General features: G+C 42.5%; 2 protein-coding genes and 1 pseudogene across 2 annotated transcripts; all 3 read left to right on the top strand.

The window, feature by feature from the left end:
• Positions 1–576: 576 nt before the first annotated feature.
• LOC119736463 lies at positions 577–9,594 on the top strand (annotated as a pseudogene).
• An 8,594-nt stretch (positions 9,595–18,188) lies between these two features.
• LOC119736462 (allatostatin-A receptor-like) lies at positions 18,189–20,851 on the top strand. Its single transcript, XM_038210479.1, has 2 exons — positions 18,189–18,912; positions 20,461–20,851. Exons 1-2 carry the CDS (start codon positions 18,189–18,191, stop codon positions 20,826–20,828), a joined length of 1,092 nt encoding a protein of 363 aa, XP_038066407.1. The 3' UTR covers positions 20,829–20,851.
• Positions 20,852–22,918: 2,067 nt separating this feature from the next.
• On the top strand, positions 22,919–24,473 carry LOC119736461 (tachykinin-like peptides receptor 99D). The gene is made up of 2 exons (XM_038210478.1): positions 22,919–23,624; positions 24,093–24,473. Exons 1-2 carry the CDS (start codon positions 22,919–22,921, stop codon positions 24,443–24,445), a joined length of 1,059 nt encoding a protein of 352 aa, XP_038066406.1. The 3' UTR covers positions 24,446–24,473.
• Positions 24,474–26,489: the final 2,016 nt, after the last annotated feature.

The following is a 26,489-nucleotide window of genomic DNA, read 5'->3' as shown; positions in this document are numbered from 1 at the left end:
TAGCGCGCGGGGTCGCATACAAGTTGAATGCTACGAAAAATCTCTGCACACGTGAATGTCTGATCCTCACACTAGGCGGTGACCAGAGCCACCAAGCTCTCATGAAAAAGACGCACATGTAACAAAGCATGACGTCATTATGTCGTCATTATGTTTCTTTTATATGGTTGGTCCCGCGTCACGCATGCGTAGTCGCGGTTCGGAAAAGTCGGGCTTTTTAAGGGGGGGAGATTCAGCGGTTGTGACAATGAAGCACTAGAAAATCTAAAGTAGGCCTAAATGTACTTCGTTGAGATGTTTCTATCGATCCACTTCAACGCAGGCACTTGCTCTTCGGCATTTTATTGTAGAGTGCGTAAACATTCGATAGCCATTCAGGCGAAATCGGACAAGTTGATTTCGTGCGCTGCGTAAATAAAACTAAATGAACTTCAGTGAATAAATTAACCAGCTGGTTGGATTGAAAAATCAAAAAGCTTAGCTGATCCAACTATCCCGACTTGAACATTTGTACAGAGCCCAGTCGGTTTAGGAGTTGAAGAAGACCCGCAAGCTATATAGGCCAACTCAGCAAAAATGGACCGATGCAGCACCGGTGACTGTGCCCGGACTACTGCGATAACACTGGGAGACTCATTTGATGGTTCAAGTGCTAGTGACGTTAACGCACCAACTAATGACTGGGGTGTGGACAAGGTAGCGGGCAGCGACTTGGTGCTAGCCCTGTATGGCGTGATCTGCACGGTAGGAGTCGCCGGCAACCTCCTGGTCTGTATCGTGCTGCTCCGCGTGCCGTCCCTCCGGTCCAACACCAGTGATTTCCTGGTGCACCTCTCCCTGGTCGATCTCGTGGTCTGCGTGCTGGTCATTCCTTACAAGGTCTTGCCGCCGTTGAGCCCGACCCCACCGCCCAATCCAACCATCTGGGGCCAGCTCCGGTGCCGCCTTTACGTCAGCCAGTACCCGTTCTGGGTCTGTGCTGTCACCTCCGTCGTAAATCTAGTCCTGGTGAATCTGGAACGTTTCGTTGCCATCGTTTACCCCACAAATACAAGAGAATCTTTGCCAGTCGAAACAAATACCTCATGCTTGGCTTGTGCTGGATCCTGGCCATGCTCACCAAATCCTTTATCATTTTTATGTACGAAGAAGATCCCGTGTCTGGTTGTCGTTTTCTTGGCTGGCCCAGCCGGGGTGTCCAGGCGGCGATCGGCGTTCTAAACTTCATCGTCAATCTCTTCGCTCCGTTTGTGCTGATGATTTCGGTGCAGTGGAAAGTCATCTCAACACTAAAGAAACAAGTTGAGACGCTGACTGATCGAAATGGTGAGTCAAACGGTATTAAAAAAACTGCCTTCATTACGAAAAAAAAGTACATTTGCCACCAAACACATTCGGTGTATCTGAAATGAGATGTGTATTATGGAGCAAACGTTTCGACCAATTTATTCACATGGTGCTACCGCAAACTTATCATGTCTTAGTATCTTTCCTCCATGCAAACCTTCAAATCTCATCAATTTTGTTCAATTAACAACGTTTGGGTGGGTTTGATATTTTTTTGGGAGTTGGTGTACTTGCGGGTTTTCAAATCTATTCGAGAAAAAGTTCCGTCTAGCGCCATATCTTTGGGTTTTAGCTGTACATGTATTCTGTACATTTAGCTATACATGCACGGGGAGTCAGGTTGACGTAGCGGTATTTTCCTCGCCTTCCACCACTGTTGACCTGGGTTCGATTCCTGTCTGGGTCAATATGTGGATTGGGTTTTCAGTCCCTGCCTGATTCCGTAGGTTTTCCCCAGAATATCTTCTGGGCTTTTCCTCCCACCTCTAAAACTGTAATTGCTTCTCATCTGTAGATTTCTTCAGGCTTTCGAGCAACAGTGCTAAGGGTACTTCAGGCGCGGTTCTAGAACCAATATTTTTGGGGGGCTAGCAGGGTGGATCCAGAATATTTTCAGGGAGGCGTGCTGAAATGTAGACCGGTTATTTTCTCCAGACACTTAGGCCTCCGAAAATCAATAGGGGGGGGGGGGGGGCTCATGCCATATTTTCAATGGGGAGCGCCAATAAATCCTAAAATCATTCACACTATATTAACTACAAATGCACCCTTGTCACGACTATTTCTTTAGGGGGAGATCGTTCGCATGTACATCACAATCCTTCTTTTTGCTAATGCAATTTCTTTTTACGGAATTTATTTCCGCTAAAGCCCCCCCCCCCCCCTAGAACCGCGCCTGGGGTACTTTTGAGGAATCCTTGATTTCATTACCAGAACAAAGGAAATAAGATGAATTCTGAATTGTAATAACCGCCGTCATTTGTGATGTGAACTGAAAACATTGTAGAACTCATTTCTTTCCCTGAGCAAAGTATTTTACCGACTTGAGAGCGATCATGTGTGTGCAGATTTTAAGTTTCCTATTTCCCAAATGTGAAGAAAAAATCCCCAATGGCAATCGTCGCTACCTGTTACAACAACCCGAAGAAGCCCGAGCTTCCAAGGCTATGGCAACGACTATTGTCAGCTTGTACCACGTAGTTGTAATGGGCGAAGACTGAGACAATAGCTATTTTCAAGAGATTCTTCACGGCCTTAGCCATAGCCAACAGGGTGAAGTTGCTTGCCGTCCCATCGGATCAAACGCATTAGTAAGAAAAAATGGTAAATGGTTGTTTTAAACAAGCTCCCTTTAAACCCAACCAGCCAAAGAATAATTATGTTTACTTAAGCAGACTCATCCATCAGCAATGACGCTGACGATGGCAATTCATTATTTTAATCTGCCCACCTCAGTCCATCCCATTTCAAAAGTAGCGACCCCCTGTACAGCGCACCAAGTGTCAGATTGTCTCCAGTGTCATTTACCTGGGCTGCGTTTTGGCGCTATGACCGCAAACACTTTTCTGGTTCGGGACTATTTTGGCGCTTGGGTTACACTGAAATGACGTAATTGTTCCGACCAAAGTTGAACCGAGACTTGCGATCGGTGCACTTACGTTTCAAGATGGCGGAAACCACAAAAGGGCTTTAAACAGTAGGTTTATACAGTCGTTTGGGTAGTTGATACATAACAATTATTACTCTTTGAAATCATCACCAACTCTCTCTATTTTTGCTAGAAAACTACAAAAATAATTTTTGTAATTGCATATAAACAATGTAATAAGGATAAAAACGGCCTTAATTACTGTCTTACACCGGTATCTGTGCTCTGTCTTTAGTGAGTAGGTAGACTTCCTGGTACACTTTGACCTTTGGCATAGAAATATGTAAAGGTCATATAAATATGTAAATATGTAGATACAGATATAAATATGAATTAATGGGGTTAGGAAATTCTGGCACAGTTTGACCCCCTAATGAATGGATGGGATGAATAAGGAATAGGTGTGGGTATAAGGAATCGGGTACAGCTTGACCTATTCTATGGGAAAGATTGCATAAATGTATGGGGAAATATAAAAATTTTATAGTACATTTTGACCTTAGCCCTAACAATACAGTATACATGTAGTTATGTATTTACACGTGTATTACATGTGGTTTACGCAACACGAACACGGCCACCTGTGGCCGGCAGTAATCCTCTCGGACAATAGACTGTTGACGTAGGTGGCCGGAAGTGAGCATCGATCCCAGATAATCCTATGGACAATAAACTGTTGACGCACGTGCGCGCTCGTGTGGTGAGTGGGTAATCTGTCGGACAGTAGGACTTTAAGTGGCCGGAAGTAATTATTGATCACTCCGTGGGGGTTAGCCGGAAGAGATCGATATTTCTCGAAAGGGGCCACCGTAGGCCATGGTGTGAGGCATAGTTTAGAGATGTTGTCAGAGTTACTAATTAGTTTTAACCTCTGCGTTTCATACGTGAAAAAAATCAACGAAACTGTCGGATGGTCGAGTTTTAAAAAAGTTTGAAAAAATTAATTTATGTATTTGTAGTAAACAAACACTCACCGGTGAACAGCGTACTTGCACGGTAAAGTCCGATGATTGTTTTAACCATGGAGGAATTGTGTTAATAATAGATCAGAGAGCTAATGAATCCATGCGTTCTATACGGAGACCGATGGTCGATCACCCCTCGATGACCGCACCGATCATGGAGCAAATAAATAACTCCGTGCTTCTGCACCGATATTTGCCTTGTGATATTGTGTATGTTATCCAGGTGCAATACCAATTGCACAATATTCTTCCACATTACCACAAGAACTATACGTATAATTATCTGTGTGCGGTGGTCGTAGAAAATACAAACTTTCAGCGTCGGCTCAGTCGGTACGGTGTGTACAGTATGTACACGTACATCTGTATTAAGGGACTGACTGCATCCTACACATTTCATATTTACACCGTCCGATCAGATAGCGCTGTTTCCCTAATCCATAAAGACGTAATTCTTTCAAGACGTGTTCATTATATCGATTATCTTTCACCGACTTAACCTACCTGCATGTACAGTGGGGGATGGATTATTGAGCGTTCTAAATATCGCTTGCCAGGAGTTGCGCAACAGAAGGGGAACGCAGACTCCCTCGGACAATGGGACTTAATTGGCAGCGCACGGCATGTGCGGGAGCTTCATATATCTGTACGTGAAAGAAGTCAATGAAGTTGACTGACTAAACATGATTTCAAGCCTTAATACCCCTTTACCGCTGTCTGTACAGGAATGCACCGAACCCTAGTTGTACCACCGGGCGGGACTTGTTTAAAAATCAAGGATATATATAACTAGGTCTTTTTGTGTTAAAGCAATGGTATGTACTTCTATTGTATATTGAAGATTTAGAGTGTTATAAGACAACTAACTTTTTTACCCCCAACAAAGTCCCAAAGTTGGACACGGTGCGTGATAAAGCCATACATGAAGCATTAAAGACCGTAAATATTTCGGTGATTATCAACAGGGCGTGTCCAAACACTTATTATATGACTGCATGACAGTAGGGATTTCCCGATTGTTTAACTGTAAGACAACACTAACAAAGACAAATACAACTGCAGAAAGTGTATACATGATAACATTATTGCTTTATTGACGTTATTTCTCATTGAAACACTCGGGGTTTTTTTAATTTGTTTTTAAATGTATTTTTTGCAATTAAATAATCAGTGATCTTAATGTAACGTTGACTAGTCTTTAATCGTCACTGTCTTCCTCGTTAACGTCATCTTCATCTTGATGGAACAGGCCGTCAAATTTGGCCTGGTGTTTAGATATGACCCTGCTAAGAGCTGTGGGCATCAGAATACCGGAATTCAATCTGTCTTCGATCTCCTTACCATTTGAAGATTAACCTTCAAAGCTTCAACATGAATACTATTTCTGCAGTCAAACCCTATGCTTGTCACCAGTGTGACAAACGCTTTGGACGGAGATATAACCTCTTGAGACATACCGAAAATGCACATGCTGAAGATGAATCTGACATAGACGAAGTTGAGGTGGATAATTCTGAACCTGAATTTAAAAGCAGTAGATTTGAAGATCCGGAAATGGAAAACTACGAAACTGAATCTACGTATGATGAAGACGAAGATCTTGAGGAAAATGATTCCGAATCCGTTACGGAAGTGGAAGATGACGAATCATCTGATGAAGATGAATCTAGGTCTGATTTGGAAGACAATGCAGCCTATTTAGACTGGTTGGGAGAGGCAAAAGAAGCGATTGGTGAGATGTGGAGTGAAAAACATGAAAAGTACATCAACGAGGGCATGAGTGAAGATCAGGCCACGGAAAAGGCCAACAGGAAGACCCTGTGGGCAGTCAAGCGAATCTTTTTCAACAAATACCAAGATTTTCTGTCAAGTTACATACATCTGAAAGATAATGATACTCATCAAGAAATTGTGGACGAGATCGAAGACAGATTGAATTCCGGCATTCTGATGCCCACAGCTCTTAGCAGGGTCATATCTAAACACCAGGCCAAATTTGACGGCCTGTTCCATCAAGATGAAGATGACGTTAACGAGGAAGACAGTGACGATTAAAGACTAGTCAACGTTACATTAAGATCACTGATTATTTAATTGCAAAGAATACATTTAAAAACAAATTAAAAACAACACTAGTGTTTCAATGAGAAATGACGTCAATAAAGCAATAATGTTATCTTGTATACACTTTCTGCAGTTGTATTTTTCTTTGTTAGTGTTGTCTTACAGTGTTTTGACACGCCCTGTTGATAATCCCCGAAATATTTACGGTCTTTAATGCTTCATGTATGGCTTTATCACGCACCGTGTCCAACTTTGGGACTTTGTTGGGGGTAAAAAAGTTAGTTGTCTTATAACACTCTAAATCTTCAATATACAATAGAAGTACATACCATTGCTTTAACACAAAAAGACCTAGTTATATATATCTTTGATTTTGTAAACAAGTCCCGCCCGGTGGTACAACTAGGGTTCGGTGCATTCCTGTACAGACAGCGGTAAAGGGGTATTAAGGCTTGAAATCATGTTTAGTCAGTCAACTTCATTGACTTCTTTCACGTACAGATATATGAAGCTCCCGCACATGCCGTGCGCTGCCAATTAAGTCCCATTGTCCGTGGGAGTCTGTGTTCCCCTTCTGTTGCGCAACTCCTGGCAAGCGATATTTAGAACGCTCAATAATCCATCCCCCACTGTACATGCAGGTAGGTTAAGTCGGTGAAAGATAATCGATATAATGAACACGTCTTGAAAGAATTACGTCTTTATGGATTAGGGAAACAGCGCTATCTGATCGGACGGTGTAAATATGAAATGTGTAGGATGCAGTCAGTCCCTTAATACAGATGTACGTGTACATACTGTACACACCGTACCGACTGAGCCGACGCTGAAAGTTTGCATTTTCTACGACCACCGCACACAGATAATTATACGTACATAGATAGTTCTGGTGGTAATGTGGAAGAATATTATGCAATTATGGTATTGCACCTGGATAACATTCACAATATGACAAGGTAAATATCGGTGCAGAAGCACGGAGTTATTTATTTGCTCCATGATCGGTGCGGTCATCGAGGGGTGATCGACCATCGGTCTCCGTATAGAACGCATGGATTCATTAGCTCTCTGATCTATTATTAACACAATTCCTCCATGGTTAAAACAATCATCGGACTTTACCGTGCAAGTACGCTGTTCACCGGTGAGTGTTTGTTTACTACAAATACATAAATTAATTTTTCAAACTTTTTTAAAACTCGACCATCCGACAGTTTCGTTGATTTTTTCACGTATGAAACGCAGAGGTTAAAACTAATTAGTAACTCTGACAACATCTCTAAACTATGCCTCACACCATGGCCTACGGTGGCCCCTTTCGAGAAATATCGATCTCTTCCGGCTAACCCCCACGGAGTGATCAATAATTACTTCCGGCCACTTAAAGTCCTATTGTCCGACAGATTACCCACTCACCACACGAGCGCGCACATGCGTCAACAGTTTATTGTCCATAGGATTTCCTGGGATCGATGCTCACTTCCGGCCACCTTCGTCAACAGTCTATTGTCCGAGAGGATTACTGCCGGCCACAGGTGGCCGTGTTCGTGTTGCGTAAACCACATGTAATACACGTGTAAATACATAACTACATGTATACTGTATTGTTAGGGCTAAGGTCAAAATGTACTATAAAATTTTTATATTTCCCCATACATATATGCAATCTTTCCCATAGAATAGGTCAAGCTGTACCCGATTCCTTATACCCACACCTATTCCTTATTCATCCCATCCGTTCATTAGGGGGTCAAACTGTGCCAGAATTTCCTAACCCCATTAATTCATATTTATATCTGTATCTACATATTTACATATTTATGTGACCTTTACATATTTCTATGCCAAAGGTCAAAGTGTACCAGGAAGTCTACCTACACTACTGTCTTTTCATGTATGTCTGTCACTTGTTTGTCTGTCCATAGGCTGGGGAACAAAAGCTGATGCTTCACCCTGGACCTAGATGTTGCCATTTAGTAAATGTTCACTATTGTAAATGTATTTATGTATGTATTGTCAATTTGAATATGTAACATTGTGTATCATCCTTTTTGCAGCATCGAAATAAATGTATCTAATCCCTATATAAACTCTGCCTGGGGAAAATACTGGAAAAGTAACTGCCCGACTTCTGCTCGTAAATCGTGTAAAATTGACCAAAACATTCGTCTCCCCGTGGTGGTCATGATGATGCTCACCACACAAAGTGATGTCATGAACAATGTTTTGGTCAGGCGTTTTCGCGGTGCACTGGAAACATGTTTCACGTCATGGATGTGACGTCAGTCATGTTCCAGGTCAAGGGCTACCAAAAACGCAGCCTAGGATGGAACTGCGGCCAGGTCACAAGCACTTCGGGTAGCCCACTAACCATAACCATTGCACGTGCATTCAGTTTGCACGTCTCTTGCGCACACAAAAGTGCTGTCTTGGTTACCAAAAGTATGTCCAATGGGAGTTCAAACCTGTAAATACCGTGTTAAGGGGTAAACAAAATCCGTCCAATCAGAGCTCAGAGAATTTAAATTGGTCATTATTACACCCCTTGATAGTGGGGAAAGTAAGAGCGAAGTTCACCTTTAACTCAGCTCCTGGTGACAGTACTGTAATCCCTCCCCCCCCCCCCCCCCCTTAAAAAAAAACAGGAGAGAAAAAAAATTAGTTCTCGCGATGCTCGTGATGCTGCATAATAATTCGGTGCAAAAAGGCCAACTCAAAAACGATATCTATCTACCTGTGCTCTCAAAGGTACTTATTTACGTTTAGGAAGGAATAAGCAATCAGTGACATTTGTCTTATCCTAAGACAAACGCGACCTAACTCACGACAAAATTAAAACAATTATATTTGTTTGTTGGTTTGCTCATTTGGGTTCGTCCAATGAACCACAAATTATTACAATAATATTTAAAAACACATTAATATAGACTAAAACAATCAAGCCTACTTTGCTGAAACAAAAAACGATCCATCAACAACAAGAATTTTAGAATTTTAGAATAACAGTCCAGTCCTATTTTTCTCTTCTATTTACAGCTATCTCGGAGCTGAACCCAGCCGATCGGCGTAAGATGTGGCAGCTGAAGGCGACCCAGATCCTGGTGCGAACCCTCCTGGCATTCGCTGTAACCTTCGCCGTCTGCTGGGCGCCAAACCAACTCATGTTCCTGGTGTACAACCTGGGCGTCCCGTTGAGCTTCGCAACGCCAATCTACCACGTAGGCGTCATCCTTGCTGTATGTAACTCGTGCGTGAATCCCATCATTTACACCATGACCAACCAGCAGTTCCGTAAGGGGATCAAAATGGCGTTCAGGCGGGGGAACAGATCGGCTCGAGTGGGCGGCGACACCTTGGCTACATCGGGAATGGCCACCATGTCTACGAGATTCGACGCTAAGTGAAAACAATTTGTGCATCTCATATCGTGAAAAAAGGGGAAAGGGTACAATGTACGTATGGACCCATTGCATTAGAGCGCCCTCCCTGAAGACTGCTTTGTTCCTCTGTCATACGCAAGAGTAGACACCCTGTAGTTTCATTTTAACTTAAACGACAAACTTGTCCTCCGCTAGAACGTTATGCGTTTTTTTTTTTTTTTAATATTGTGTATATATACCAATTCTTGTACCAATCCTGGTGCATCTGCTTGAGAAGAATGCACCCGAGCATTAACTCATGACTTTTATTGTGATTGACATTCATAACTAAAAGCGAAACAATAACATGTATGTAACATTTGTACTGTAGGCCGTGGCTACGCATATTATTTTACTCATCGGGAATACTTATTAAAGGTAGAGTAGGCCTATATAATGTCATTTGTGCAGTTGTTTCGTTTGAAGCAACAAAAGTGCTCAAAATCTAAAGAAGGGTGCTTAACAACCCGACGAAGTTTTAGCTCAGTTAATGCTGTATATTCCGAGAAAACAATATTCTATAGGATCTCGATTTCAATTCAAAAATTGCCGAGTCATGTTTTGAATTACGCCCGAAATCAGCGTCCGGGACACGTTCTCATTCAGCCGATTGCAGCTATGCGATGTCACGCACTGAACCGACGAATAATAGCAATCGCGTGCGCGTGTGTCGCGACGCGTCGAGCATACGTATCAATGCTTGCGCGCCGGCGTACCCATTCACTGCTTCGCCGGATTAAAAACGAACTACTAACGGAAATTTCCCAAAAATGCGTCTTTACACCCATCTCTGGAAATTACCTTTCATTGTTTTCTTCAGTAAAATGACAGCATGCCATGAATAATAATTTCACAGGGTGTTTAATTAGTGCCATTACTATCTTTAAACCAAATAATGTTTTTCAACAATAATTTCGTCAGTTACTTTTTGGATAGCTGCAAATGATATACTCTGATTGGTAGTAACAGCAGTAACTGTACTAACAGCAGCAGTACAACGAGCTGAAATAGAATAGTTCTGCCACCAGCAGATCCAGCAGCACACACGACGTAAAAGGTAATGGGGCCTATGCCTTAAAGTGGAAGATGCAGAATCGCAAATAGAAACAGAAACTACGCACGGAGAGTGTGACAACAACAAAAGCAACAGCAAAAGCAGATTTCAGTCTTACAACACCAACACTAATGCATAAAATAATGTGTAGTTTAGCAAAAACAAATTTACCTTTAACCCTAAAGGGGCCGGGTTATTTTGACCATCTCTCAGCCGGGGGGGGGCGGATTACCCCCTAAGAAAATTTTTGAAACTTGGCACATGCATAGAGCAACTCTTCCTAAACACACCCAAGAAATTTCATGACTATAGGTCAAAGGGTTTTGGAATTATGGCTAATTAATTAACCATATGTACGAATGGCAATTCTGCTCTGTGTACACGACGTATATGAAAACATTCAGTATTCACGGCGCGTAGCGCCGGAAAATTTTTCGCTACGCGGCAACTCGTGGTCCGATTGTTATGTTTTTGGTATCAAAAGATGCGCAAAGCTCGAGGCTAAAAAGTCATAACAGCTCGGGTCGCGAAAAAAATTTTTTTAGAGGCTATCACGGAAAATGTTGAGGGGGGGGGGGCGGATTCCGCTCCGCCCCCCCCGGCCCCTTTAGGGTTAAAGCCCGAGTCCATCATTTGCAGCTATCCAAAAGTAACTGGTGTAATTATTGTTGAAAAACATACTTGGTTGAAAGATAGTAAGGGGATTAAACTCCCTGTGAAATTATTCTTTCTAGCAAGCTGTCTTTTTGAAGAAAACAACGAAAGAAGGCCTTTCCAACGGTGCGTCTTAAGAAGCACCGTTGGAAATTTCTGTTAGTAGTTTGTTTTGTTATTAGGCGAAGCGCGCGCAAGCGTTGGCACGATGCATACGCCGCGCAGTTGCTATAATTCGTCGGATCGGTGCGCGACATCGCGTAGCTGCAATCGGCTCAGTGAGAACGTGTCTCGGACGCTGAGTTCAGGCCCAATTCAAAACATGATTCAGCAACTTTTGATTTGAAATTAAGATCTTAGAATGTTGTTTTTCTCGAAATACACTGCTGAAGCTGAGCTGAAACTTCATCAGGTTAGTTGTTCAACACCCTGCTTTAGATTTTGAGCACTTTTGTTCCTTCAAACGAACAAAATGCCCAAATGACATATGATGGACTAAACCTTTAAACCATAATGACGTCTGTCCGTGCGAATACGGTTCTAGTAATAATGTGGTTGTGGTGAATTTTTTGTTTCATATATTGGAAAAACTATGACAGTGAAAGGTTTAATTAGTATCATTTGTTATCCTTTTGGACCTTTCATGGCTGACTGTGTTGATTCTGTCTTCTGAGGCCGCAACTGCGACTTAATATTATGCACTAAGAAGTGAATCATCCTCCAAGACCTTTTTTTCTGCTGCAGATTGTTTTTGCTACTGTTATATTGATGATGATTCGTTTACGCTAGTAGGCAGAGCTATGAAATTGCGGCTCATGACCCAGATTTAAATGCATTAACAATGCTTTTAATTCCACTACTTGGTTTGTTCATTCTTTTGCTCGTTCTTGAGACCTTTATCGAAGAGGTAGCTAGTGAAGAGAAGATATGACTTCTATCGTAGGAGATAGGAGTGTTACATGTGCTCTGTCAATATAGTCACCTAACGTCTTACCTAAGGGCTTACTATTGGAAACGATGTTGAAAATAAAGTAAGCACTGGGGACGAGGTTGAGGGGTATGGGTAATCATGTACTACGGTGACATTTTGAGAAAAACAGACAAAAACCTTTGCACAATGTTTTGGTCTCGTAAGTGGATTCATCTGCCACCGTTTTATTTAATTTACCCTCTTTCATGTACGGTCCGTACATCAGCACTCGGGACACGATTCTCATACAGCCGGTAATCGTTGTGGGTGACATTGAGGTCCCATGGGCCTTATTCACGAGTCGGCCATATTGGATTGAGAGTGAGGTAAAATCTTCATTTTGGAACTTGTGTAGAGAAATGAAAGCAATGACGTTACAAATTAATACCAGTCTGCTCTGATGAATAATGTAAAATTTGTGATTAAACATTCACTGGTGTTTTAAGCCACATTTAAGAAAGAAAATGAAAGTGAGGCTGTAGTGAATAAATAGTCTGGCACCATCCCATTCAACGGTTCACAACTGATGAAATACGTTCAGAGAACACGACAAAAGTTGCCAACTTGTGCATGAGGCCCATGGGTGGGTAATCTTCGAAACATTGAACAAATACCGTCATTTAAAGAAAAATAGCATACCCGAGTGTAAACTTTTAACGTCTTTAAATTGACTGTTTTCTTCCAAATGATACTATTTCAGGGGGAATAATTGCACAGGTTATGTTGATGCCAGTCCTTCCTTCACTTAGGGAAAGTATACGCCGACAGTTTTCCTCATTTAATTGATGGGTTCGTTCCGAGTAATGGCCAATTTTCCTGATTTGTCCTACCTTGACCTGCACATAAAACAGCAATCAACATCATCATGATCATCACGCCAATGCTACCAATAAAGGTCTAAGTTAAAAGCCTTTTATGAAGGAAACAAATAACTTTTTTTTGAAGGTCACTTCTTCAAAACCAAAATACATTAAGTCGGATGATTGAGTTTTATACGTTTCTTTTCTTTTTGCATTTCACAATCTGCTTTTTGTATTTTTTTCCATTACAAATTTGAGATGAGGTATAAGAAAAGCACACATTAAGGAATTTTGTTTAGTTTGGACTGTTTTTTCTTCTTCTTCTTTACATTCTAACTGATGTTCAGTTCCTTACCCAGCCATTGCTGAGAATGTTCACTATATGGACTCAGTGCTGCCGCGCACGAGTACAAAACCATGAACAACACGACTAGACGAACACGACAACGGACAAGGACAAAAAAAACAAACGTCAGGGCCAAAAAGTGAGATGCGCTTGCCATGTAAAAAGGATCTGGAGAAAACAGAACGAATAGATGAAGAAGCGTAATTTGAAGAGATCAAAACTAGGCTAGGTTATGGGAAATCAAATCCACCTTGAAGAAGCGGCCTACATGCAGACGACTGTGTTTTCACTGCCCTATTTCTTCTTCTTTCGTATGGCTTGCGCATCCCTTCGCTCGTACCCCCGCCCTGCAAACAGGGCGCTGGGAAGGGATGATGAGCTTCACAGAATCTTGTGAAGGAATAGGGGATGGCATTCTGGGTAATATATCATGACCTATGTACATACATCTGGCTGCAGTTGTTTAAGACCGCGGTCAGCCAATGCGCGCAAATGCTATCCGAAAACTTTCTCATAGAAATGCATACGTTCCATACCGGATGTGATTTCTTTTTCATTGCGGACCATGAGGACACATTTTAAGCGTGGAATAATAATACATTTCAACCCTTCGAAAATTCGAAACGGAGCCTGAGTAACTGACGGGAGTTGAAAATTTACAAAACAGATAAGTTTGACAGATTTTCATTACGCCTACATATCATTACGCTTTTCAACGAAAAGAAAAGGCATTTATAAGTGGGAAAAAGAGTGACGAATGACTTAGTATTAACAGACGTTTAAAACCTTGCAGGGTCGTGGTCGTGATGACTTTCCGGTCACAAGTCAGCGCAAAATCTATCCAATCAGGGCGTGAATTCATCAACCCTTTCCAGCGTCCTGTTTGCAGGGCGGGGGTTGGTACGAGCGATGCGCATCCTATATACTACGCCGCACTATGTCAAGTCGAGGTTAGACATCCAGGGCAGGCCACATCCAATCTCCTGGTGGATGGCCTTGATGCTGCCAGGGGAGCATCTCAGCGGCCAGTCATTCACAGTGTGAGGAATGGTCTGGTCTGGGTGCCCACTGCCTGCAGTCACAAAGAAGGCTCTCCATCATCTTCCATTAGGTGGTGGGCAGTTCTTGCATGGAGAGTACAGATCATATTAGATTCACCCACTGCATTATGATGGAGATTGTTGCTCCAAAGTAAGATATGAGATGAGCTCTTTGTTGGCAATGTCAGTAGCTGCCCAGAATCTATACACCACTCTTCCTTTGGGTCAAAGTGGGTGTCTTCAAGAAAATTGGCTGATGACCAAAGCGGTACCATTCCAGAGACGTGGGCCGTGAAATCGAATTTTGTTCATGGGATGGAATGCGAGTTACACATTTGTTGGTTGATCTTGTCCATAAATGTTGTGGACGGCCAAGAAGCGGAAAAAATACCAAGGGAAGAAGTTTGTTCACTTATTTTAACATAACACTTCCCGTTTAGCAATTTGTGCAATTTGTAGTGGCTCAGTTTTGATAGAAATATAGAGAGTATACAGTTGATGATTGCTAGATAGTGCGCCTATAGACAATTTTAGCAGTGGCGAATTTAGGCCGGAGAGGGGGAGGTAGGAGTTTAAACTACCCCTTGGGCCGAAAAAAAACCCAGGAAAATCATGCAGAAAAGCTACCCCCGCCCCGACTGCAACCCCCCTCCCAACCAAAGCCTGATCCGCCCCTGGTTAGACTAGCTGAGATAATAAGGAAGAATACAAGTCTTATACGTGTGAAATAAGTTGGCTGAGGGCATGGGCGTTGCCCGGATATTTTTCTAGAGGGGGTAAAGCACTCACCATAAGCGAAGGGAGCAATCACCGGCCTTGGAAAAATCGAGAGCCTGCAGGGTGCTAGACATCACTCGACGCGGTGTTAAAAACCGGTCCATTTGCTAAATCAGTAGTACTATATACCGGAAAATACCGGCAAATACCGGAAAACTACCGGAAAATACCGGAAAACACCGGACAACTACCGGAAAACTACCGGAAAACTACCGGAAAACACCCTAAATACAAGAAAACACACTAAACACCGGAAAACACCAAAAACACTAAATGCCGGAAAACACACTAAATACCGGAAAACAAAGGAACACACACTAAATACCGGAAAACACAAAAAATATACTTTCAATTAACAGTAATATAATTCACTCCTCGTCTTCTATTTTGTTTTTGTTTTCCCTCCCCCTTTTTTGTTATTGTTTTGTTGCTTTTCCGGGGGGGATGCCCCTTGCCCCCCCCCCCCCGTCACGCCCATGCTGAGGGGACAATTTCTTATGTTTGGCAGAACTTCGGTATTTCTAATGAAATAAATATGGTCGTTCTTTGTCAGTCTCTCATTAACGATGACTCCAAGACCTTTAAAGCCTTTAAAGTGCACCAGCAACATTGGTATATCAACAATGTAAACAGGAGACGCAGGAAAGGGTGGTTTGGAGTCTTGTTGAAAACCATTTGGTTTTAACTTGTACCTGGATTAAGGGGACATTTGTTGGCTTAGAACCAAGACGAAAATAATCGTTTAAAATGTTGACAAAAAGCATGAAGATTTTAATCATAGAATATAATGGTTGTATCATCAGCAATAGTTTGGAAGAATGACGAAGGACTAGTCCAGTGTGTACAGAAGAATGTAGTACACAAAATAGAGGAATGCAAACGACCAAAATACAAAAAGTAGGGGTTTCTAGGTTGAACTAAGAAATACAAGCAGAAAATTCATGAGGTGAAGCAAAAATCGAAGTGCATCTTGATCTCAAACAACAACATTGGAATTCTCAGTTGTGTTTTCCGCGCAATGTATGTTGAATCAGAGATATTATCAGTTGGAATTACTCCAACAATAGAATCCTACTTCCTTTTTTTTTTTACAGTTGTCGCCCTATTTCCCTTCTCGAAAATCAAATTACCACTTTTAGAATGCGTTGCGATCTAAAGAATATTGTTTGTAAGGTTTGGGCCAGGAATGGAAGGCTTTTACTGGGTTGTTTTTATTCCTCATAGAGAAAAAGTCACAAATTGAGTCGCATTGTATTTCCGGGTTGGAAAAACACGAAAAGCTTTTATGCAACGGAAAGGTCATTCTCATGGCCCCAAACTGTCTTCCTCCATACAAAATAACATTATAATTATGCCCTTTATTGATAGACGCTAGGGACATAGTAATTTTCCCCAAGTATTGAATATCAGTCCTATACAATGTTAAAGTCTTGAAGGTTTTTGTTTTGTTTGATGACCTGTCTCCTTCTCCGAACGAACAGGAGAACCTTGTAGGAATTTTAATCAAAATATGGAGAAAATATTTGGTAAATTAAACCTTGGCATATTGTATGGATAATATCATTACATGTATCAATTCATGAATGTCGCCCTTAATATTCCGACTGATGACCAAGAACGTTTTCCGCGCGTGGAGAGAATACACATACAGAAATCAGGGTCTTTATGGTGGCTCTGAAGGGACATCGCCAAACGTGAATATTGACTCCATTGAATATGGATATTGAAATATCAACATTCGCGACACTAGATACCTTCATTCAACAACTCAGTTCATATCCACATAATGAGATAGTTAAACCTATAATCGATTTAAAAATTAACACTTATTTAGTTGTCGGGATCATATTGAAAGGGATTTTATATATATATTTGTATAACTGTATATTGCCATTCGGGGCGATGTTAGAAGCACAAATTTTGTTTTCTTTATTACTAGAGGGCATCAGCGGCTTTATGTTTTGCTTGTGATCGTGAGTTCTGTTATTCTGTCCTAGTCAACATTCGCTTTAAGGAAAGCTTTTCTTCCTGGTTCCATATAACGAGTTTCTGATCCCTCCGTGTCCCTTGCTGAATAAGGCCAAGGTTTATACGCACTAGACACAATAAATCACGCGCTCTTACTCGGTCTAATAACATGCAACATGAATTCGTTCCAGTCGGTTACATGGTCAATAGACATCAACTAGACGAAATGACGGCAAGCTTTGTTAACAATCATGTGCGTTCTTTTATGGGAACCGGGCGGGAACTATAGTCTATGGAATATCCCCTTGCACTGCAAGGATCTATGATATAATTATGCAAAACAGGACTGTGTCTTCACCTCAATATTCTGAACATTCAGCGGGCGCCTTCTATCGGGTATTCCGTAACCCGCTGATGTATTACAAAAACATGGCATCCAAATTGACCTATCAGCAGCCTAGTCCACATTGACCAATCAACAGCCTAGTCCACATTTCTGATCGAAATGACGCAACAGTCCTAAAGTTCACACCGATTGGCTAGCGCGCGGGGTCGCATACAAGTTGAATGCTACGATAAATCAGACGATCGACCGTGGTCTCTACACACGTGAATGTCTGATCCTCACACTAGGCGGTGACCAGAGCCACCAAGCTCTCATGAAATAGGCGCACACGTAAACAAAGCATGACGTCATTATGTCTCAGAGCTATTTCCTACACATGGTTGGTCCCGCGTCACGCATGCGTAGTCGCGGTTCGGAAAAGTCGGGCTTTTCAGGAAGAAAAAAATAGATTCAGCGGCTGTGACAAGCACTAGAAAATCTAAAGTAGGCCTACATGTACTTCGTTGAGATGTTTCTATCGATCCACTTCAACGCAGGCACTTGCTCTTCGGCATTTTATTGTAGAGTGCGTAAACATTCGATAGCCATTCAGGCGAAATCGGACAAGTTGATTTCGTGCGCTGCGTAAATTAAACTAAATGAACTTCAATGAATAAATTAACCAGCTGGTTGGATTGAAAAATCAAAAAGCTTCGCTGATCCTACTAGCGCGACTTGAACGTTTGTACAGAACACAGTCGGTTGAGGAGTTGGAGAAGACCCGCAAGCTATATAGGCCAACTCAGCAAAAATGGACCGATGCAGCACCGTTGACTGCGCCCGGACTACTGCAATAACACCGGGAGACTCATCTGATGATTCAAGTAATGACTGGGGTGTGGACAAGGTAGCGGGCAGCGACTTGGTGCTAGCCCTGTATGGCATGATCTGCACGGTAGGAGTGGCCGGCAATCTCCTGGTCTGTATCGTGCTGCTCCGCGTGCCGTCCCTCCGCTCCAACACCAGTGATTTCCTAGTGCACCTCTCCCTGGTCGATCTGGTGGTCTGCGTGCTGGTCATTCCTCACAAGATCTTGCCGCTGTTGAGCCAGACCCCACCGCCCAATCCAACCATCTGGGGCCAGCTCTGGTGCCGCCTTTACGTCAACCAGTACCCGTTCTGGGTCTGTGCTGTCACCTCCGTCGATAATCTAGTCCTGGTGAATCTGGAACGTTTTGTAGCCATCGTCTACCCCCACAAATACAAGAGAATCTTTGCCAGTCGAAACAAATACCTCATGCTTGGCTTGTGCTGGATCCTGGCCATGCTCACCAAATCCTTTATCGTTTTTCTGTCCGAAGAAGATCCCGTGTCTGGTTGTCGTTTTGGTTGGCCCAGCCGGGGTGTCCAGGCGGCGATCGGCGTTCTAAACTTCATCATCAATCTCTTTGCTCCGTTCGTGCTGATGATTTTGGTGCAGTGGAAAGTCATCTCAACACTGAAGAAACAAGTTAAGACGCTGACTGATCGAAATGGTGAGTCAAACGGTATTGAAAAAAAAACGCCTTCATTACGAAATTTTTACAAGTACCACCAAAGACATAAACATACAGTGTATCTAAAATGAGACGTGTATTATGGAGCAAACGTTTCGACCAATTTGATTCAATTGACAACTTTTGGGTGGGCTTGATATTTATTTCGGGAGATGGTGTACTTGGGGTTTCTCAATCTATTCGAGAAAAAAAAAGTGGCGTCTAGCACTATAGCTTTTGTTTTTGGCTCATAATATAGGCCTACATGTATTCTGAATTGCAGTAACTGCCGTCACTTTGTAATGTGAACTGAAAACATTGTAGGACGCATTTCTTTCCCCAAGCAAAATATTTTACCGACTTGAGAACGAGCATTGGGCCTACGTGCACAGATTTTAGATTCCGTTTTTCCCAAATGTGAAAAAAAAAAAAATCCCAAATGGCAATCGTAGCTACCTGTTTATACAAGAACCCGAAGAAACCCGAATCAAAAAAGGGCTTCCAAAGCTATGGCTACGACTATTGTCAGCTTGTTCCACGTAGTTGTAATCGGCGAAGACCGGGACAAGAGATTCGTTCACGGCTTTTGCCATGGCCAACAGGGTGTAGCTGCTTGCCGTCTCATCGGATCAAACGAATCAGTAAAAAACACAATGGTAAATAATTGTTTTAATCAAGCTTTCTTTAAACCCAACCAGCCAAAGAATAATTATGTTTACTTTATAAGTAGACGCATCCATCAGCAATGACGCAGACGAGGGCAATTTATTATTTTAATCTGCTCACCTCAGTCCACCCCATTTCAAAAGAAGCGACCCCCTGTACAGCGCCACCAAGTGCTAAATGGTGTCCAGTATCTTTTACTGCCACCTGGCACAAAGCATTGCGGGTAGCCCACTAGCCATAACCATTGCACGAGATTCAGTTTGCACGTCTTTTGTTCATTGATGCACCAGTGTTGTCTGGGTTACCAAAAATCTGTCCAATGGGAGTTCAAACCTCTAAATGCCGCGTGACGGGGTAAACAAAATCCGTCCAATCAGCGCTCAAAGAATTAAATTGGTCATCTTACATCAATTGATAGTGGGGAAAGTAAGAGCGATGTTCACCTTTAATTGAGCTCCTGGTGACAGTACTGTGACCCCCCCCCCCGGAAAAAAAAACAGGAGAGAAAAGAAAATTAGTTCTTGCGATGTTCGTGATGCTGCATATTAATTCGGTGCAAACGGCTAACTCAAATACGATATCTATCTATCTATGCTCTCAAAGGTACTTATTTACGTTTGGGAAGGAATAAGCAATCAGTGACATTTGTCTTTTCCTGAGACACACGCGACCTAACTCACGACAAAATTAACATTATTATATTTGTTTGTTGGTTTGTTCATTTTGTTTCGTCCAATGAACCACAAAATCAATAATATTTAAAAACACATGTAGACTAAAACAAAAAAAACCTACTTTCCTGAAAAAAGATCCATCAACAAGAAGAAGAAAGAATTTTAGAATAACACTCCAGTCCTATTTTCCATTTCATGTAATTTACAGCTATCTCGGAGATGAACCCAGCCGATCGGCGTAAGATGTGGCAGCTGAAGGCGACCCAGATCCTGGTGCGAACCCTCCTGGCATTCGCTGTAACCTTCGCCGTCTGCTGGGCGCCAAACCAACTCATGTTCCTGGTATACAACCTGGGCGTCCCGTTGAGCCTCGCAACGCCAATCTACCACGTAGGCGTCATCCTTGCCGTGTGTAACTCGTGCGTGAATCCCATCATTTACACCATGACCAACCAGCAGTTCCGTAAGGGGATCAAAATGGCGTTCAGGCGGGGGAAGAGATCGGCTCGAGTGGGCGGCGACACCTTGGCTACATCGGGAATGGCCACCATGTCTACGAGATTCGACGCTAAGTGAAAACAGTTTGTGCATCTCAAATCATGAAAAAAGGGGAAAGGGTACTATGTACGTATGGACCCATTGCATCAGAGCGCCCTCCCTGAAAACTGCTTTGCTCCTCTGTCATACGCAAGAGTAGACACCCTGTAGTTTCATTTTAACTCAAACAACAAACTTGCCCTCCGCGGGAGCGTTTGCGGTTGGTGTTTTTTTTTAATATTGTGTAGGCCTAAATATACCAATTCTTGTACCAATCCTGGTGCATCTGCTTGAGAAGAATGCACCCGAGCATTAACTCATGACTTTTAATTTTATTAAAAGCGATACAATAACATGTATGTAACATTTGTACTGTAGGCCGTGGCTACGCATATTTACTCATCGGGAATACTTTAATATTAAAGGTAGAGTAGGCCTATATAATTTGTCATTTTTGTATTTTTTCATTGGAAGCAACAAAAGTGCTCAAAATCTAAAGAAGGGTGCTGAACAACTAACCTGATGAAGTTTTAGCTCAGTGAATGCTGTATATTAATTCCGAGAAAACAATATTCTAGGATCTCGATTTCAATTCAAAAGTTGCCGAGTCATGTTTTGAATTGCGCCCGAAATCAGCGTCCGGGACACGTTCTCATTGCAGCTATGCGATGCACTGAACCGACGAATTACTATCTTTAAACCAAATAATGCTTTTCAACAATAATTTCGTCAGTTACTTTTTGGAAAGCTGCAACTGATATACTCTGATTGGTAGTAACAGCAGTAACTGTACTAACAGCAGCAGTACAACAAGCTAAAGTAGAATAGTTCTACCACCAGCAGATCCAGCAGCACACAAGACGTAAAAGGTAGACGGAGTAGCCTATGCTTAAAAGTGGAAGATGCAGAAACGCAAATAGAAACAGAAACTACGCACGGAGAGTGTGACTACAGTAACAAAAGCAACAGCAGCAGCAGATTTAAGTCTTACAACACCAACACTAATGCATAAATGTGTAGTTTAGCAAAAACAAGTTTAGTTTCAAAGCATAATGACGTCTGTCCGTGCGATTGATTTTACAGTTCTAGTAATACTGTGGTTGTGGTGCATGTTTTGTTTCATTTATTGAAAAACTATGACAGTAAATGGTTTAATCGGTATCATTTGTTATACTTTTGGAACTTTCATGGCTGACTTTGTTGATTCTGTCTGCTGAGGCCGCAACTGCGACTTAATATTATGCACTAAGAAGTGAATTATCCTCCATGACCTTTTTTTCTGCTGCAGATTGTTTTTGCTACAGTTATATCGATTATGATTTGTTTACGCTAGTAGGCAGAGCTATGAAATGTGGCTCATGACCCAGATTTAAATGCATTATACAATGCTTATAATTCCACTACTTGGTTTGTTCATTCTTTTGCTCGTTCTTGAGAACTTTATCGAAGAGGTAGCTATAGTGAAGAGAAGATATGACATCTATCGTAGGAGATAGGAGTGTTACATGTGCTCTCTCAATATAGTCACCTAGCGTAATTGTCGACATCTAGATTAGTATTCTAACGTATGCGAATAAAACACTATGTACATAGGCGCCTAAAGCAAATTGATGGTGACGTGGTACAGTTTGTACGTGACTTTGTGATTGCATGGCCCATCACGCGGCAACGAGGCACGTCTTATTGTTGGTCAAGCACTTCCTTGTAAATATGGAGGAGGATGGGACGGTATCTTTTTCTCCGACGTCTCTAATGGATTGTGACATTCTGTATTTTTTTTTTCCTTCTTCAAGGAGAAAGTGACCTGATTCGTTCGTTTGGTAATTGCGTGTCTAAATGTTTGAGCGATTGTGATCAAACAAACTTAAGAGTTTGCTCTGGGGGTCGTCGTGCACATACACTGTCCCGGGATCGGGAATGTTTGTGTTCGTGGGGGCAGAGGCGACGTTTCAGGGTAGTTCTGCCCGAGTGCTATCGCCGTCTAATCTTATGATTGATGGCTACTTTTTGCACTTCGGGCATCGTTACTGATGCCTCTCGCCAGTTATATTCACATTACCGCAGAAAATACACGCAGTTACTTGTGAAGTAGCATCGCATGCTTGACAAAACTCGGAGGGGATTGGGATATGGGGGATCTCTACTACAACCAGAGTTTTCTTACACCAACGGGAGAATCCACCAATGGTTCCGGCGAGACCGACGCGGCGAACATGGTGGTCTTGGCCATGTTCGGCGTGATCTGCGCGGTAGGAGTCGCCGGCAATCTCCTGGTCTGTATCGTGCTGCTCCGCGTGCCGTCCCTCCGGTCCAACACCAGTGATTTCCTGGTGCACCTTTCCCTGGTCGACCTCGCCGTCTGCGCACTGGTCGTCCCCCTCAAGATCGTCCTACCGCTGATCCAGCCCATGAGCCCGAGCCCAAACGTCTGGGGCCAGTTTCGGTGTCGTGTGTACGAGGGTCAGTATCCCTTCTGGGTCTGCGCCTTAACCTCCGTTTTTAGTCTGGTCACCGTGAACCTGGAGCGTTTTGTAGCTATCGTCCATCCGCACAAGTACAAGCGGATCTTCGGCAATAGGCGGAACAAACTCTTCATTATTTTGTCGTGCTGGGTCCTGGCCGCACTCTGCAAATGCTTCATTGTGTTTCTGTACGACGAGGACCCAGTACTTGGATGCCGCTTTCTTAACTGGCCCACCTTTGCTTGGCAAGCAGGCATGGGAATGTTCAACTTCACAGTAAACCTGCTGGCACCGTTCGTGGTAATGGTCTGGGTACAGTTGAAAGTCATCTCGATGTTGAAGAAGCAGGTGCGCACGCTTAGTGGACGCTTTGGTGAGTATTCACTGCGTTTTGCCTTTTGAATAGTCTCCATCAATGAAAAGTTGCAGCCTCCATTGTCCCCAATCGACCCTTTACCCCAGAGTGATGATGTCAGCTTGGAGCAAGTTCGGGCGAGGACCATAAGCCGACTGGTGGTTGATTCGCGACGTAACTTACGCCTGCGCACAAATTAGCAACGCGAGAACGCTTCGGGCCAAAACGTCATCAATAGTTGGCTCTCTCCCTGTTATGTAGTTCAACCATCCTGAGTTCGAGTAAAGTCCGTGCTCAAACTTGCTCCAAGATGGTGTCATTCCATGAAAAAAGAGGAAGACATCCCACCAGTACAATGTTGTCATCTGTGATTTCACGAGGTCGACGTCTAACACTTTCCTCGCAACCATATATGTTAAACGTATGTAGCTCCCTCCACCTTGCAATGTCTTATCATGCTTTCTATTTCTCAATATACTCTCACAGTTTCATGGGACCAAGGCCTACCACCGGCCGACCGCCGTAAGATGTGGCAACTCCGGGCGACCCAGACCCTGGCGCGGACTCTTCTTGCCTTCGTCCTCACCTTCGCCGTCTGCTGGTTCCCTGACCAGTTCATGTTCCTGCTGTATTCCTTCGGAGTCCCGTTAAGCTTCACCTCGACCGTCTACCACTTTGGTGTCATCCTTGCCGTGTGTAACTCATGTGTCAACCCCATCATTTACACCATGACCAACCAGCAGTTCCGTAAGGGGATCAAAATGGCGTTCTGTAAAAGAAACTCGGGTCGTGTCGGCGATGCTGCAAATACGTCGAGAGTGATTACAGTAGTGACATAAAGAGACCTTCGGAAACATTGGTCGAAATATTAACTGACACAAATTTCTGTAATCACTCCTTATTGGAATTAACAGTTTCAAGCTTTTTCCGATCTACAAATGTACTTGCTCCGATAGCAATACCAATGTCTGCGATTCTTTCGTACCGATTTCACCCAAAGTTACCCGCAACCGCTGATCTCTTCTTCTGCCAATTGAGTGCTAACTTCATAATTGAAGACTACAGCACTTGTGGTGGGGTGTGATGCGAGAGGAGGCTTAAGCTCCTTTCAATGTACCGACAGTCGGTGCCTGGATGACGGATTATGGCAAGACATTCCAATCTCTCGCCGTGCGAGGAAGGAATGACATCCTGTGGCAGTCTCGAACTGATTGATGAATGCAGTAAGCCTGATAATTTTCTATTCGTGTGGGGTTGTTATGGTTCTTGGAAGACAACTACATGTATTTTGAGACGTCAATTACAGCTTGTTGGTTGTTAATCTTATAAAACATAGCCAGTCTTGCAAACCTGCGTCTCTCAGCCAGAGTCTGACATGAAAGCTTTTGCATCATGGTCCCAACAATTGAGGTATACCTGTATCTGTTGAGAGTAAACCTGGCAGCCCGACGCTGAGCCTTTTCCAACTTAGTGATGAGAACATCTGTATATGGATCCCATAGTGTACTACCATATTCCAACATTGGCCTGACAAGTGATTTGAGAGCTCACAGAAATTAGAGGTAAACAATGCCCTTGGAGCGAATGACAATATCAACTGTTGTATGAAAAGTGTCCGTGCTGATTGTCATGAGATGCTCTCATGTTGAGGCCCACTTTACAACTATAATCGAACACAGCGAGATGAAGTTGTAATTACTTCTTATCAAAGTCAAGATCTTGTATTAGTCCTTTAAAGGGTTCATGCGATGTATTTTTATTTTAAAGCTATACTTGAAAATGCACATTTGTGTCCCATTTAAACCTTATTTTCAATTTTCATTTAACTGTTTTCAAGGGTATTTTTGTGCTTTATTGGTTTTTATGCTTATATAAATGTCCATATTCATGAGCAAAAGTGTGATGTCATTTCAGGCAGAAACCTCAATTTTACTGGTATTTCAGCACCAAAGGTTGCCAGAATTTTGAATATTTCGCTGTTGTAAATTCTCTTTTCTTTGGTGATTCGTTGATGTGTCAGTACATGGCAGTTATCCAGTGAGAAAACTTTTCCCACAAATGTTTTCAATGAGAAACGTTTGGGTTCACGATTTGAACAAAAAATCTCCTGAAATGACATCACAGCAACAGCACCCTCTATTGTCCGGAGAAAGCATGGAAAACGTTAAATGTTAAAAAAAAAAATTAAATTAGGCCAAAAAAAAAATTAGTCGGTCTCTGGTCAGCGCGCGCGTCGATTTTAATAATGCGCGTCGATCTTTTTTTTTACAAAATGTTCCGCGGCAGCTCCAACAGCGCCATCTATTTCCTCACCTCCTCATTTTTTTTACCAAAGAGCACCAAGGAATGGGAAATTGCACCAAGGCAAATGATCGAAAGCACCAAGGCAAATTATGGAGGACACCAATGTACATGAGGACACAAAAAAAGCAAAATAGTACCCACCTTGTCTGTACAATGCAAGCTTGAAAAGAAAAAAGACAAGCGTGGCCGCGTCAATTCCGGAACTTTGGTCTGACCAGAGACCGAATAATTGGCCTTAATTCAATTAATTCAATTGAATTAATCACAAAGGGATGTGAAATAGTTTCATACAGTTAAGGGGAGAAGAAAATTACACAAAATTTGTTGTTAAGAAAGATTCACTTCATGAACCCTTTAAACCGCAGTATTACCATGAAGAATTTTTTGTGTGTAAATATCATATTTATATTGCTCATATTCCTACAGGATAGTGGAGGTTTCCAATATAAAGTCTCAATGTCTAACAATACGTGAAATCAAGATATTTCTGCTTGTCTCACAATTATTATTCACGAACTTGGAATCATTGCAAGACTGTCTTATTGAAGAGGGCACCTAAATCACATATAAATCACATAT

This window comes from Patiria miniata, unplaced genomic scaffold (genome assembly GCF_015706575.1).
Source record: "Patiria miniata isolate m_02_andy unplaced genomic scaffold, ASM1570657v1 HiC_scaffold_3, whole genome shotgun sequence".
NCBI classification, from domain to species: Eukaryota; Metazoa; Echinodermata; class Asteroidea; order Valvatida; family Asterinidae; genus Patiria; species Patiria miniata.
Note: the sequence above shows the minus strand (reverse complement) of the source record. Positions and strands in the feature narration are given on the sequence as shown.

What these genes read in the sequence shown, in the direction of transcription:
- LOC119736462 (XM_038210479.1), top strand. Translation starts at nt 18,189, where the DNA reads ATGGACCGATGCAGCACCGTTGACTGCGCCCGGACTACTGCAATAACA. An exon ending in GACGCTGACTGATCGAAATG is followed by an intron (nt 18,913 to 20,460) that starts GTGAGTCAAACG and finishes TGTAATTTACAG; the next exon opens with CTATCTCGGAGATGAACCCA.
- LOC119736461 (XM_038210478.1), top strand. Translation starts at nt 22,919, where the DNA reads ATGGGGGATCTCTACTACAACCAGAGTTTTCTTACACCAACGGGAGAA. An exon ending in CACGCTTAGTGGACGCTTTG is followed by an intron (nt 23,625 to 24,092) that starts GTGAGTATTCAC and finishes ATACTCTCACAG; the next exon opens with TTTCATGGGACCAAGGCCTA.